General features: G+C 39.9%; 1 protein-coding gene across 1 annotated transcript in view; it reads right to left on the bottom strand.

Moving 5' to 3' along the window:
- GABBR2 (gamma-aminobutyric acid type B receptor subunit 2) overlaps positions 1-16130 on the bottom strand; it is a 462692-nt gene that overhangs the window by 426043 nt on the left and 20519 nt on the right. The window contains 1 exon segment of the mRNA XM_031055642.1: positions 15680-15866. Coding sequence (XP_030911502.1) covers positions 15680-15866 — 187 coding nt within the window.

Below are 16130 nucleotides of genomic sequence, written 5' to 3'. Positions count from 1 at the left end.
CAGCAGGATCTTGATAAGCTTAAGAATTGGGCAGAAAGAAACCCAACAAGGTCCAACAAGGGCAGGTGTAGGGTCCTGCACCTGGGGAGGACTAACCCAAAGTACTAGCACAGGCTGGGGCCTGAACTGCTGGAGAGCAGCTCTTTGAAGGACTTGGAAGTCTTGGTGGATGACCATGCGATTGACCGTGTGTCTTGGTGTGATTGACCATGAGCTGGAAGTGACCCTGTGCCTAAGAGGGCCAATGGTATCCTGGGGTGCATTAGGAAGAGTGTGGCCAACAGGTAAAGGGAGCTGATCCTGCCCCTCTACTTGGCCCTAGTGAGACCACTGGGATACGATGACCAGTTCTGGACTCCTCAATACAACAAAGACCAGGAGCTACTGAAGAGGGTCCAGCAGAGGCCACAAAGTTGATGAGGGGTCTGAGCATCTCTGTTGTGAGAAGACACTACAGGAGCTGGGCCTGTTTAGTCCAAAGGAGAAAAGACTGAATAGGGCATCTCATTAATGCATGTAAAAATCTCAAAGGTGATGGTCCAGACTGTTTTCAGTGACAGAACAAGGAGCAATGGCCACAAACTAAACCACAAGAAGGTTCTACCTCAAAGTAAGGAAAGGTGGCAGAGCATTGGAACAGGCTGCCAAGGAAGGTCATGGAGTCTCCCTTTCCAGTGATATTCAAAACCCATCTGGACCTGTTCTTGTGTGACCTGCTCCTGGTGACCCTGCCTTGGTAGGGAAGCTGGACTAGATGATCTCCAGAGGTTCCTTCCAACCCTAACAATTCTGTGATTTACCTGCCAAATGACTTCCTACACCAAGTGCAAGAGTCATGAACAATTAATTAATTTATTTCCTCATGCTTTTGCAAAATATTGGTAGAAAATACATGTTTACTCCTAACTGATTAACATCAAATCATTTCAATTTCTACTGTTCTTAAAAATTCAAGTTATATATGGATTAAAAGAGTGTAATGTCCCTCCTTGTCTTCATTTCACTATGCACTTTTCTCCCTTGTCTTGCCATCTGTTTAGGTGTCGGGTTTTTTTAAGCTCTACTATTTCACACTACTAAGACTTTGCAAATTTCAAGCTGAAAAGGGAGTTCAGTAACATGTGTAATTTTGACTCTTTAACATGGTTAAATAAAATATTCAATCTTTAGCAATTTTAACTATCTTTGAGGATTTCTGTCAAATAGTAAATCTAGTAACCTCATACTTAGTTCTTACACAGAGGTTTCTACCATAGACAAAGCTGGAAATTATCAGTCTGCCAGTATTTCAGGTATTCCTGAAATTCATTCAGTGCTTCCCACAAAGGATCAAGTTAAGTCATCTTGCTAGACAATCACAGAGCACAGAATGCATGAGTCTGAAAGGGGTATATGGGGATTCATCTCGTTCAACCTCCTTGCTCAAAGCAGGGTCACAAAAAATAAATTGTCCAGGACTGTGCCCAGTTGTGTTTTGAGAATGTCCAAGAATGGAGACCTGTACATCTCTAGACAGTGTTCCAGTGTGCAACCACTCTCACAGTGAAGTAAAAAATAAATTCCTATATTCAGATAGAATTTTCTGTGTTTTACTTTATGCCCATTGCCTGTAGACTCCTCAATGAGTATGAATGAGAAGAGTCTAAATGTTTCCTCTTTACACCCTGCCATTTATAAATATTGATAAGCTTTCCCTTGACTCTTCTGTTCCTCAGGCTAAATAATCACAGCTCTCTCAGCTTTTCCACATATGAGAAATCCTTGTAGACTTGCTCCACTAAGTCCATATCCCTGTTGTATCAGGGTGCCCAGAAATGGCACCCTAGATGTGGCCTCACAAATGCTGAGCAGACAAGAAGGATCACCTCCCTGGACTTGTTAGCAACATTCTTCCTAACACAGCCAGATCAGGAGGCTGTTGGCCTCCGTTGCTGCAGGGGCACATGCTGAATCTTAGTCAGCTTGCTGTCCACCAGGACCTTTAAGGCCTTCTCTGAAAAGCTGCTTTCCAGCTGGTCAGCCCTAGTGTTTACCGGTGCCACATGTAACTGCTCCCTGTGAGAAGGACTTTGCCCTTTCCCCTGTTGAACTTCATAAGATTCATTCTCCAACCCATCCAAGTCCCTCCCTACATCAAGGCATACACACCTAAAGTTTGTCAGCCATTCCCCCCAGATTTGTCTCATTCTGCAAACTTGCTGAGTGTACAGTCTGCTCCATCATCCCAATCACTAATTGAAATGTTAGCAGTGCTGGACCCTGTATTGCTGCCTGGGGTACACCACCAGGGTCTGATCTCCCACTAGTGTTCATGCTGCTGATCACTGCACTTCAGGCCTGCCAGTTCAGACAGCTTTCAGTCCACCCCCACAAGCCCCTACTTCATCAGCTCGTGAGCTCCTTGATCCATTATGCTTTTTGGAAGTTATCACCAGTGCCCTCCAGAAACATCCTGAGCTGCTTGTGCCCTTCTGTGCTGTCCCTCCAACAGACAGGAGAGTGGGACAAGCCACCCATGAGATGAAGAGATGATAGCTCAGTATGGTAGTTGCACTTTACCTTCATACTAGTGAGTCACCAAATACCATCTGCTTTCTTTCCCTCACATACAGTATTTCAAAACTAAATTTTGAAACACATTTTCTACATAATGTGCTCCAAACCACTGAACTATCTTGGACGTCTTCTGCTGGACTCACATCATTACGGCAATATCTTATACCCAAAAGCCCTTTCAACCCAACCTTGTTGAGTTCCCTCTTCCTTCAGTCATCAACCACTGCTCCAGTCCAGTGTCATTTACAAACTTGAGAAGGGAGCATTCCATCCCATCCTCCAGGTCAATAATATAATAGAGGAATTACACAAAATCAGCTCCACTGCTGATGGATCTCTGAAGGGCACTGCCCAGTCTTCTCAGTATTTTGGAGGGATGTATTTAGTTAGAGGGCTAGGCTCTAAGTGACATCCGTTAGAACTGAAAAAGAGTATTTATATATTTTTTCCATTTAAAGAGCTCTCTCTGTATTTTTACTGACCCATAAAATTCAGTTAGAATATATTGTTACACTATATTTCTGTTTTCAGAAATTTTGAGGACTCTGATCAACTTCATTCTTTAAGAATTATTTGCTCTGTTCTACACACAGTTTCAACTAATATTTCTGTTTTTGCATAATCGGACCAACATGATTGGCAGTTACTGTAGGTAAATTTAAAAGCTTCTTAAGAAACACATGTTCAGTGTCTTACCATTATAAAGAAAACTAAAATAAATTCAGATAGATAAACCACATTCAAAAGTGTGAGGTTGTTAACAAGGTATATTTCTTCAAAGTCAAACAGAACAATAAAAAGAAAATCTCTACTCTGCACAGGACAAAAAGGTAGGAAATTAAATTTCACTGCAAAAGGGTTGACAGGCACTGTGGTCCTTACTTGAGTGCTATACATTATGACTCTCTTGCCTATTTTGCTAAGACCATCCATTACAGATGTTGAAAGGTCATGAGTCAGGCTCAAAAATACCATGAAACTGAACCTATGATCACAATAAATTCTTATTGCTTATTTACCTTTGGATTTCAGAATGCACTCCTATTACCTTTTTAAGTTTTACTCTGCAACCACACAAGAGACTGCATGTCTATTTTTAAATGAAAGCATTAGAGTGGCTTCCTGACCATTCATCACACTCCATTCCTCACCACCCCCAGTACTCACTTCAGAGCTCTCTCCTACTTTTTTTTTGTTTTTTTTTTTTTTCTTGTGTGCTATGGAAAGCATCCAAGACATCAGCTTCATTTCAAGGACCCAGCGTCTTCCCACATTTCTTTATGCACCAAAAGAGCCAGATTCAAAAGGAGTGAAGGATGATCTGGAGCAACCTTTACATGAAATAATAATGGAAAAAAACATTTTATGTATCAGTTCAAACAAATTAGCGAAACTGGTACATGAAAGAGCTGCCTGGGTGTGACCCACCTGTGCATTATGCACTGGGCAAGGCAGGAAGTGGACTGACACTCAAGTACAACACGCAACACCAAGAATCTATGTGGATATCCCTGTGAAGCCAGAAACCACTGTTATGAGTTTCTACTTCTGATATCTGGGCCAAGAAATATTTAATTCAAGTAAAATGCAAAAGTGAAAGAAAGCCTGGGGTTTTTTTCTTTAGGGGAATTAAGTTGAGTAAGTGTCATGAAATGTGATACTGGGATTGACCTCCTCTTTCAAATCAGATCCCAACTGTGCAAAGGCATCTGCAGGCCTTGGACTAGGTTCATCCTCCATCTCTAAATTCCTCCTATTAGGCCTGTACTCATTTTTATGATGGATTACAGCTCATATATAATGTAGATGTATCACCATTTCATCTAATATCTGTGTATAATATCGTATCCACAACTTTCCATTTCATTCGTTACGCATTGCACTTTGATTTTAATGTATTTGCTTTTGTGATACATCTGCCCACTGAGTGGCAAGTTTAATTGAAAACAAAGCTTGAACTCACTTAGAATGTTTGAAATTTAGCATATCATTTCATATTATCTTACCAAATTAATTACATATGATTACACATGTGTGATAAGACAGTCTGAACTATGGCTGAAGTACCACAGTGATGATAAATGACAAATTGCTAAGTTAGGGAAAAGTGACTATGATTAGACTGCCAGAGGATCAGTGTTGGAATAGTTCTGTTTAACATTTTAATTTTTATATTGAAGACCTAAACAACTGGTTAATTTGCTGAAAATTTCCTGATGTTATTAAGCTGGGTGCTACTGAGAATACTAATGAAGGCAAGGAACTTGGTTTAGAAATGTGTTTGGAAAATAACAAAAGAGATAAATTTTCAAAGATGTAGAAGTATATAGTAGCAAAAGCATCCTGCAAAATCAAAATATCACTAACAAAACCAATCTGAACACAGTTCTAGAAGAAGCACTGGAAGCAGAAAATTAGATAAATGTGAATTCTACAGTGGAAGTAAAGAGAACATGTATTAGGTAACACAGGCAGCTGCTGGGAGGTAGCAGTCCCTGAGGCACAAAGATAGGTTTCCATTAGTGGGTTTACTTCTCAGATGCTAAATGGATGGTCTGTCATGTAAAAACCTAGGTCATATCCAGGCATTCCATTAGGACACAGACTTGAAGGTATTTCCTAGGTTAAGAGGATATTAGTTCATGAATATGAAGGAGTGAAAAAAACTATAAATGCACAATTTAGCCATGCAGCTGATCAACAAGGTAGTGATCACCATGTACCTAAACAGCACAAAAACAAATTCCTTTCTATATGGCCAGATGCATAGTGTGATTAATTTGACCAAATCCAGAGTTATGCTAAATATTATGGGTTATTAAAACAGTGGAAAGAAGCAGACTGCTATAGTACAGGATTCATGCGTGCATCCTAAAGCACGCATCTAAATGTCTTCACTGTAAAGGCTGACCAACTCAGACAAACATATCTAAAAATAGGTGTGATGAATCAGACATCAACTTTTCATCCATCTTCACTTCTCAGTTCAGTTCAGCTTTGATGGGGTCTATCTATACATGTGCATCCTGGTTATGGATCAGGTTTTAAGCAGAGAACTCTGTAAGGCCAAACTAGCAGTACTTACATAAAACTAAGAATGAAAGTACTCTCAATAACGATTAAGGCAGAAAACTCCACAAGTTAAGTGCAAATAAAAAGTAATGGGGACTAGGAGAATAGTCTTAAGACAAAAGAGGGTAGATTTAGATGAAATAGCAGGAAGAAATTCTTTACTCTAAGGGTGGTGAGCCACCGGAACAGGTTGGCTAGAGAGGTTGTGGATGCCCCATTCCTGGAATTGTTTGAGACCAGGTTGGATGGGGCTTTGAATCTAGAGGTAAGTGTCCCTGCCTATGGCAGGGAGGTTAGAACTAGATGATCTTAAGGTCCCTTCCAACCCAAACAAATCTATGATTCTATGATTCTATGAGTCTATGATTCCTTTAGAAATATCACAACACCTAATTTTATTAGCAGTTTTCTTGCAGAGATTGAAACAAATGTCTACAAATCAAAAGAGCTCTCATACAGGACAGCTGAAACACAAAGCAAGCAAATAGTCATTTGGATTTTGTATTCATAGCTAGCCACATTCCCACACCTTCTCCTTTAGTGTTACATAGCTACATGTATTTACACATGCAAGATTTCAAGGTAAACGAAGTCAAAGAACGAAACACCTGTCGTATTGTTTCTACTGAGAAAAATGTGTATTTATACAAACAGTGTTCTGTAAATAAAGATTAACACTCTTGCAAAGATATGTGAAACACTGTAAAATCTTAAAATATTCTCACTTTCTCATGATGAGTTTCTGTCATCAAGGGGATGGGTTTCAAACTTATAATCAGAAAAGGTCATACTGTGGTTTTGTCTATCAAGAATATTCATTCTTCAATATTGAGACAATTGTAGTCTAAACTCCTTATATTTTATGGGTACATTTTTTATTATAGATACAGCCCATTTCTCAGCATTATGTGAGGACAGAGGAGTAACTGTTTGCTGACAACTCAAGGACACAGCAAAATGTCTACAGACACTTTTACCTTTGTATGCAATTTTTACATAAATAGGGCTCTTCCTGTACCAGATATGTAACCCACTTGTTCTTTGGACCTCCACAAGTTCAGTAGGAACAGCAGAGTCAATTGCTACAGGAACCATGCTTCTACAATGTGAGGTTAAAGTTGGAGTCAAGTAGGGAAATGGAGAATGGTTATACTCCTCTGTTCTCTCTCCAGAAAGCTAATGGGATGAGTGGTGTAACTCCTGAAAATTCTGCCTTGCAGCAAGAAAATAAAAGCACTTCCTCTGTTTATTACAGCCAATAGAAAGTGGTGAGATGAACATGACCCACAATCAATATACAGAGATCACACTGTGATCTTAAATCTAACAGAGACCATTATATATTACAACTGAAATACAAAATCAGCAAGGTTTAACCAGAAACAACAAGTGAAATTGCCTATTGGTACAGCTTTGCAAAAAAATGCAGTAAATTGTCTTCACCCTTGGATGACTCTGAATAAAAACTGCACATCTTTCAAAAAGATAAATTACAATTTTGAGGGAGACTGGTGAACCTGCTCCAGGAATCTCTTGATGGATGGAGTAACTGGTCCATGTAAGGCTAATGAAGTCAAGATTACCATATTTTGTAAATTAATCTACTGCTAGGTTTTTGACCCCATTAGGACAGCCAAGAGTAACAACAAGAACTAGGCAAGAAGAAGTTATTGTTACAGGCATCTCCCAAGACTTCTGCAACCATGATGATCACTACCAAGTTTAAAACCATTGCTGATGTACCAATATCTACACGCAATGATCCATTTCAAGGCAAGCATTTTACTTGCATTTCAGTCATCTAGTTTTCTCTGCTCTTTGTAGGTTACAAAGGAGAGGCTTTCTGGTATTTCTACCAGTTCCTCCCGTGATTTACCACATAGAAAGTTCTTTGCATGACCTCTTAATAACTAGATCTTAGTCCCAGGGATAAAACCTGGCATGTCACCTGGCTCTAAAGCATGTCTGTATTATAGCATCACTTTGCAGCTACCAGCACATCAAAGTTAAGAGAAACAACTCTCTTGACTTTTATATCTTCCCACTGCATTTCTACCCACCCCACAAGTTATATGTCTTTATTTATACTGGCTTTCAGGTTTTGGGGAGAGAAGCTTACACTGAAGTCAATTACTTTGGCCGTGGCTGTGGTTTTTGTCCAAGCAGACTTAAAAATCAGATCTTTTTAAGGCACCTTTACCTTGTCAGTTTCAGTAAAAATGTCCTTTGCGTAAATGAGAGTTGGATCAAGAGTATTTTCCCCATTGTTATACAAGCACCTATATTATTGCTTCGATCAATAAGGTTTAAATAATTTAATACATATCACAGAAATGTTATAAATCAATTCCATCTGCCTGTCAGATCTTCATGTGAGTTTTCTTATGTATCAAGAAATTCTTGTTTCTATTAGTTTTCTTTTTCAGAATAAGGACATCATTTGGAACAAAATGGTAAATGCAATTCAATGTCCCTGCCTTCATAATAAAAATAAACATTTATTGGAAGATAATTTAATCATAAAACTGAGAAAATAATCAGAAAAACCTCATGGTTTTCTTTAAATTATGCATTTAACATAGTTTTCAGAAAATTTTCCATTCCAGCCTCAAATCTATTAAATACACTTGGTAAAGTACTTGGTAGCAATACTGGATCCACTCAGCAACAAGACACAAATTCCTAACAAAAATGTGAATAGAAATTCATTTCTATCTTCTTCCTGTTGCTAAATACCTCTGGAGTCAACATTCCTCACTACAGCTTCAAGCCCCACTTCTTCAAATACAGCACTCTGATTGCATTTGTGTCTCTAAACTTCTGGTGGTTTAGCTGGTACTAAGCCATGCACTCCTAAAGGGTTCCTGTGCTTGGAAGTTGCTCATAAGACATCAGGGTGACATTTTTCCTGATCCTTCTTGTTTTAAAACCCTGTGAAACGCCTACTTCCTCTTCACAACATTTCATCGGCCCCCTGCTGATGACTCCTTTCTCTTGGATCCCTGCCTCGCTCCTCACTGTGGGCAGATGAGAAATCACAGAGCACCCGGAGTCAGTGGTCATGGCAGGAGAGAGGAGCTCTGGAGCAGCAGTGATGTCAGCCAAGACAGAGCATATGCTAACTGAGAGCAAAAAGAGCCCAGCAGTGGGAAACGAGGGTAACAGCCACAAATGGAGGAAATGGGCAGTAGGACTGACTTCTTTGACTCTGACGGACATAGAAGGTAAGGAAAATAACAGAATTAGATATGAACACCATCAGAAAACAGTGCTAAATTCCTTAAAAAAAAATCCAGATTACTTCTCTATGTATAAAATATTTACTGTGCATCTCCATCAAACAAGAAAATGTTTCTAGTGGTATGGCATCAGCTGGTATCAGAGCCCTGAATAGATGAAAGTAAAAGACATTTTGAGTTTTAAAGATTGCCTATGTAAAAAAAATTAATTTAAGGAAGTTTAATTGTGATTGCGAAGCCAAAATGTCTAATCCTTCAGTGGAACTACTCAAATCAATCAAGTGGTCTTACCACCTCCTACTTTGAAACAGACCCTGGTTTACTTCTCCTGTGCTAGTTGTCCAGCAGGTCACCATTCTTGAAGCAGACTGTGAGGCTACCACACTTTAGCCAAGCTACAAATGATCCAGAACTTAAAAACAGCCTTTCTTGGGTCTTTTAATTCTCTGCCTTCACAAGGCCCCTCACATTGCTTTATCACTGCTTTACAGTGAGAGCTAAGGAAATTGCAAGATGTGTCTGAGAATGACAGCAGAGTGGAGATGTCACTGGTGGTATTTCTTTAGCGACTGCACAAGTGACAAATCAAGATCAAGCAAATTGCTCCAAAAGCAACACTATTCACCAGAGACTTGGATCCATTCAAACATGATACACAAAGCAGAAAACCTTGAAGCTGACCTAAACAAAGCATACTTAAATGCACTAACTTTTCTAGAATCTGATTATTCTGATTGATCTCCCTTTTTATTTTCAAATTGAAAAGGAGGCATTTTATGAAACTTTCACAATAAAGATCAGAAAACACGTATGTGTAGAATTTCACAGAAGGAGAACATCCATGAGGAGATATGTGCAGGGAGGTGCAGAACAGGATCAAGTGATTTGTGAAGTTTTGCAAGTGCTTTTCATGCTATTAGGAACAGAAAATCCCAAATGTTGGATTTTGCCATGAAAATAATTAATTTTTCATTGATAGGAATGTTGCATTATGAAAACAGTAATTCCAATTTTGATTTTTTAAAATTTTGAATTTAATGTGGAATATAGAGAAAAACACTGCCATCTAAATTGAAACTAATTTTGAAAAGAAAATACAAGAGCACACAATTTCAAAAATTATGTCAAGAATATCTAAACTATCCTTCCTTGGTTTTTGAGGAGTGGTGATAGTAGTGTGGTTTCCCAGTGTTATTGATTTAGAAAGAAACCATGCTCTGCATGAACAGTTCTCCTCACAATTTTCTCCTTATACAGGAGCTGAAAGCAAGACCAGAGAGCAGGACATGCTTCCCCAGCACTGTAACACTTCATCCATGAAAAAGCCTTAACAGGTGAGTCCCTCGGCAGGCACAGCCCCACAGCACGTGGCAGCAGAAGCCCATCCTCAGCTGGGGTGAGGGACAGCCTGCGTGTCCACAGGGTTGGCACAGAAGAGATTCCGGCTGGGCCCTCCTGGCCGCTGTGCTGCCACCACCCTGCTCACCCACACACCACAGGACACTGCTGACCTGTTTTTCCAGCTTTTCTGGCCAGGTGCGAGAGACCAAAGAAGAGTATTTTGCAACCAGTAAAGATGAAGCGGGGATGGTGGGAAGCGAGCTCTCTGGACCGCCTGCTGAAACCCCCAGAGAGCCCGAGGTGATGGAAATGCACTGTTACTACAGGGTTTCACATTAAAATTCCCCCAGACACCTAGGGAGGTCTCTAGCTGATGTAACACAGACCTCCACATAGGAGACATGTGCATCTACACTAGTCAGCTGAGGCTCCCTTTATACTTCACCAAAAAAAAACAGGCTTTCTCTAGTATACAATTCTTTTTATCTTAAAAATAGTCACCTAAAATAGGTTAGATGAATTTTCCACATAGAAGCGCCTACTCCTTGATGGCACAAGAACCCTGGCACACTAGCTGAAGGGAGATATCCCCAGCCCACATTTCCAAACCCAGGTCAGATGAAGCCCAGAGCCCTTTCTGCCCTGGACATGCCTGGTTACATCCACAGCTTCACAGCCCCAGATCCCTCTCCTGTGCTGTCAGCCCTCATTGGATTCATCAACCAGCTCCTCTGCTCAAATTCCTTATGGCTCAGAAGCAGTAACAGGAAAACAAAAATGCCAAGCCCAAGTAATCTTTTCTCACACCAGATGTCTGCATGTACCGCACTCATATGGGGAAGGTGCATTAAACACAGCAGTTTCAAAGGCCTGAAATAAATCAAAGGTGACACTAAGAAGATAGAGTAAGAAGGCAGAATTACATCAGTGAATAAAGGCTGAGTCTTTTGGGGCCAAAAGTTAAGAAAAGCCACATGTCTTTCCGCTCTGTGAGAAGAAGCTCAAATAACATTTAAAAAGGGTTAACATAAGGCAACTGTGCACCCTTTCTATAACTCTGAACCCCTGCTGCATTGAAAAGTGAAACATTAGAATAAAACTGAAACTGGATACCTTTCATGGCAGTTCAAAACAACTCTTTATTAGGAATTTAGCGAAGAATATCATAAATTTTTTCTTAAGTATAATATTTGGAAAACAAAGAGATATTGCCAGGAATCATAATTAAGAGTTTTTTGGGTTGAAAAAATATAGACAACCTGACACTTTTCTTCCCGTTTTCAGTTAGACTCTTCCAATAACAAGGATAGTAATATGACAATTTAGGAATGCTAAAATTATCATTTTGACGAGTATTTTATTGTTCACAATTTTCATGCCTAAAATACTGTACTGAGAAACTGCATTCTCTGAGAGGCAAAATAGAATATCTCATTCATGTGAAAATCAATGTCAAGAACTGATTTACCAAGTACATGGTCTTTTAATAACTTCCTAGGTCACCAATTTACAGAAGCTTTCAAACTCTCAAGTCTACAACACAGGATGCTTTTGTTTCCTATGCCTGTCTTGGCAAACTGTTTCCTGAAGCATCCCAGAATGCAGGAATGTGCAAGGTGGAGTTACACATCGCATGCAACGAGCTGAACACACAAAAACCAGGAGATGTTTTGTCTTATTTACAGAATAACACTGGCGATGTATCCCAACGTCACTGCAAAATGTCTGTGCTTTTAGGGGATTAACATACATGTACAACCCAAAACCAGTGTAGTGCTTCCATTTATTGCATCTTAAGCCTGAAGCAGATTTTTTTTTCTTATTTAGGTAAGAAAAGTAAACCAGCATGCCTTGAAATTTTCACTTTAGAAATAATTTGCCTATCAATGTCACTTTCAGTGACTGTTCCACTGCTGGGTTTTAGGGCGTTTGGGGGGGAGAAAAGGGGGCGGTTTGCATTTATTTAATAAGAACACAAATCTTTGAATCAGCTGACACACAGCTATCATGTTATTGTGTCATTCCATTAAAAGGAATCAGTTTACTAACAAAGAAAAGACGACCAGCTTTTAAGTCAGACTGGGATATGTTGTAGCATTGCTGTCAGAAATGATACTCGTTAAAATAGACTCAGTCAAGAGTCAACTAGCAATCTGAGTGCAAATCAGCACTCCTCAGAAAATCCCAGTGGTAAAGTCTATTCGTTTGCTCAGACCATGCCCTAATTACAGCACATAAACCTTTCTTGTTAACACCATTGTTAATAAAGCCCTGGCTTCACATCCCTTTAACTGGCTACCAACTCGGAAAACTAGGTAAGAATAGAAGAATCACTTTGAACAACCAACATATTGTTCTTTAAGTAGCAGTAAAACTATTTTTAGACTTCCTTAAGCCTGTAAGAATCCACCAGCCTGATCACCCTGAGGACAGCATAGAAGGAGAGACTCCAGATGTCAGCCATACGGTGAAAGACAGGAATAAAGTGATACTCAGACAGCTCAATTATACCTGGCTGCCCACCCCCATGGGTGAAAATCTCAAGGGCATTATTTCCCCTACTGCACTAAAAAGCTGCTCCATGGCTGGATTCACAAATCTGCAGAAGGCAGCTTTGCTGCCTTCCCACATCCTTTGTCCAACATTTCAAGGATTTGAGCTCTCCACATAGCCCAGGTTTAGCCCTCCTTCAGTTAGAGGCAGGAAACAAACCTCCCCAGGCTGCCACTGCTTGGGGTGGCTGGCATAGAGAGATATCAGTCCTGTTAACACTGTCCTGCTGGTATAAATAAATAAACATTACAGACATAGATGTACCATTTGATGGATCAGCAGCCATTTACTGAACTACAAGATTGTTTTCATTTGCTTGCTTTTCATTCTTAGTGAATATTTAAACTTTTTTTTTAATGTCAAAGTGCTACATCATGAGTTTTCAAGGGAGTCCTACTTAAAAGGAATTGACAACACAGTAATTAGGAAATGCACATTTAATCATGGGAGACCTGAGAGACATCAGTCAAAAAGAGCATTCCATTCTCAGCTCAGTGCCAAAGCCACCAGGTTATAAAGTACTCTGCCGAATAAAGTTTCCCAAAGGGTCCTGATTGAAACCGCTTCATTTAATGCAAAGAATTCAGACATCTCTTGCAAGAATGCTCCCCTTGCCTCCTGATTAGCATTCACATTCTGGAGTAGTGACAGCTTAATTAGTTGAAATAAAACAGTAGCAAAGCCAAAGACTGAATACCCGGCACAAAACATCTACCTTTGCGCAGGGCAGTGCTCCCTCCTGGGCAGCAGAAAATGTTCAAAACTTCAGGGGCTCATGGCAGAGCACAGCTCTCCTCCCCTGGCGCATGAATGAAGGTACAACACTGTTTTCAAGCCCCGTGCATATACTGGAAGTCATGATTTCTTTCCATTTGTTTATTTCAGCAAAAGCAACTCAAGTACTTTTAGATGTAACTTTTCTCTCTTCCTAGTGAACGATGCCCAAAAGTAAATTATCTGTCCCTCTCATGGCAGATCCTGCATCCAAAGAGCCAAGTATCCGTATTTTCTAATTGAAAGGAAGCTAATCCAAAGGTTGTATAAGGTCACATAGGCAAGTCTAGGCTAACAGCATTAAAAAAACAGAATCAGCTCTCTTGCATTCATACTGTCCCTGACAAACAATTAAATACAAGGACCTCTGCAGTGTGTCTGTAATCAGTACTTAAAACTCAAGAGTGTGTACTCTACTCTCAGAACCAGGAAGAAAAACCAGAAATTTTAAGGATCCACATTCTATTAATCTCTTCCAAGTCACCGCGACATGTCTTCCTGCCCAGGCAGAAGCAGGAAGAGAAAGGCAGTGATCTATGTCTTTTGCCAGGGGTTATTTTAAAAATATAATTATAGATTACTTCAATATTTTAATTCAAATTGAGAGGTCAGTGCAACAGAGCTGAGGTTCTGCAATTCAAATCCACTGAATATTTATGTGGGGAAAAATATTTTAGCGCTGCTCCTAGAACTGGAAACTAGGTAAACACAATTAGCAAATAAACATCCACCTCTGAGCAAATAAAAGTAGGTTTTAATTGCTGTCCACTTAAACTCATATCCACAGTTTCCACTTATTTAAGCTGAAATGTAACTGAAATGTTACTCTTTTTATATGAGAAACTAAGAAATACACTTTTTTCAGGACTGCATAGCTATAATTATATTTCCAATAGGAACATACAGACAAATAAATAAAACAGTGAATGGTATCAAAAGTAATTTACAAGACAGGTGATTTCTTAATGAGAACATGCAGTTGATGCATTTGTGTTCCATTACTAAACTGGGAGGCAATCTTCAAGTAATCTTATAGCATATGGGATCATGTTTGTTATATGTTAAGCACTTCAAAAATTATACATAAGTGCTTATGAACCAAATACACTATTAAAATTACACTCTAATTTCTCCCTTGGCTAATTTTCTAGAGTTTCAAAAGAAGACATATAATACCTTTTTCCCATTATATAATGCAGCACAACCGTTATTGGTGTAATAATGTCAAATTTTAATAACTTCATCATAACAGTACAATCCATGTTTTAAGATTTATAGATAAGCAGACATATTGAGACACAGTACTTTGCAACTTCAAAATATTAAGCAGCCTGTAAGTGTATGAGTCTGAGGGAATCTGCCCCACCACATGCCTCTGACACAGGAAACAGAAACTCATATCAGTAACAATCTCCTTAAGAATATGTTTATGGTCCCAGATCACCCTGATATGCGAGCTCCTCCTCCTAATTTTGTCACAATTCTTCTGACCAGACTAAAAGACCGGTTTTAGAAACTGACTGCATTAATTTCTGTACAGAAGATGAAGAGATATCTCAAATCTAGAAGAAGCTTCTCTCAAATTTGAAATTATTGCCAAAACAGATATCATCTCAATATACTCAGCTTCTCAGAGCCTTCATCTCTAATATTAGCCTTTAATTTTTCCTTAAACTGGCAAGCAAAGCTCTACATCACCACCCTGCTCTGAGAGCACAGCACAGTCTGCTCTCCTGCTCCTGCAGAAGCAGGAAGAGAAGGGTAGTGATCGATAAAGCTGTCACCATGGAAAGCTGGAAGAGCAAGATGCAGAAGACAGTGCAGAAGAATAGAGTGACTCGGCAAGCCATGGATTTGGGAATCACTTCCTGGGTGCCTCAAACACTCCTCAAGAGCTGTAGGTGCTCACCAACCCCCTAATTCATGCACTCTATATTCCTGCTTCTAGCACCAGTAGGACACGATTGCACTACAAGATCCACATCACAGTCAGGCATCCACCCAAGAGCCCAAACATTGCTGGACAGCCACATTTGCTCCATTCCAGCAGGGTTTGCCAGGAAGGGGGTCAGTCACAAGCATCCTGAAGCGTGCTCACAGAGGAGATTCAAGCACTACACAACTCTACACCTACATCCATTTACCTGCGTGTCATGGAATGATACCTGGAGCTCATAGTTCTTCAGCATCCATCTATGCTTGTATAAATGTTTCAAGGCTAAATGGACCGCAGGCAGCACATCTGCTGTTAGGTTTTTCTGGTCAATCAGGCAGCTGCTGGGTAAAAGCCCAAGAAGAGAGAGGCGAGTCCGATTCAGCTCCTCAGAGCACCTAATTATTAGTAACACAAACAGCATCAACGTGTCTAGTTTCCAGCTCCAGAAAACCATCTTTTTTGGTGCTTTTCTTCTTTTTCTTTCTCTTCCCCAGCAGTCTCCACATCCCTGAAGAGAACCAGGCCTTAGATGCCCTGGTTGTCTGACATTTTGCAGCTTTCCTTTGCTTCAGTCTGCTGTGTCCCTCTAAGAAAGCAGCTAATTGTTATTAAAGGATAAAGACCTCTCTACGACTGGCTTTTCCACTTCGGACAGTAAT

This window comes from Geospiza fortis, unplaced genomic scaffold (assembly GCF_000277835.1).
Source record: "Geospiza fortis unplaced genomic scaffold, GeoFor_1.0 scaffold206, whole genome shotgun sequence".
Taxonomy (NCBI): Eukaryota; Metazoa; Chordata; class Aves; order Passeriformes; family Thraupidae; genus Geospiza; species Geospiza fortis.
The sequence above is the reverse complement of the archived record's forward strand: the minus strand, read 5'-3'. Positions and strand labels throughout refer to the sequence as shown.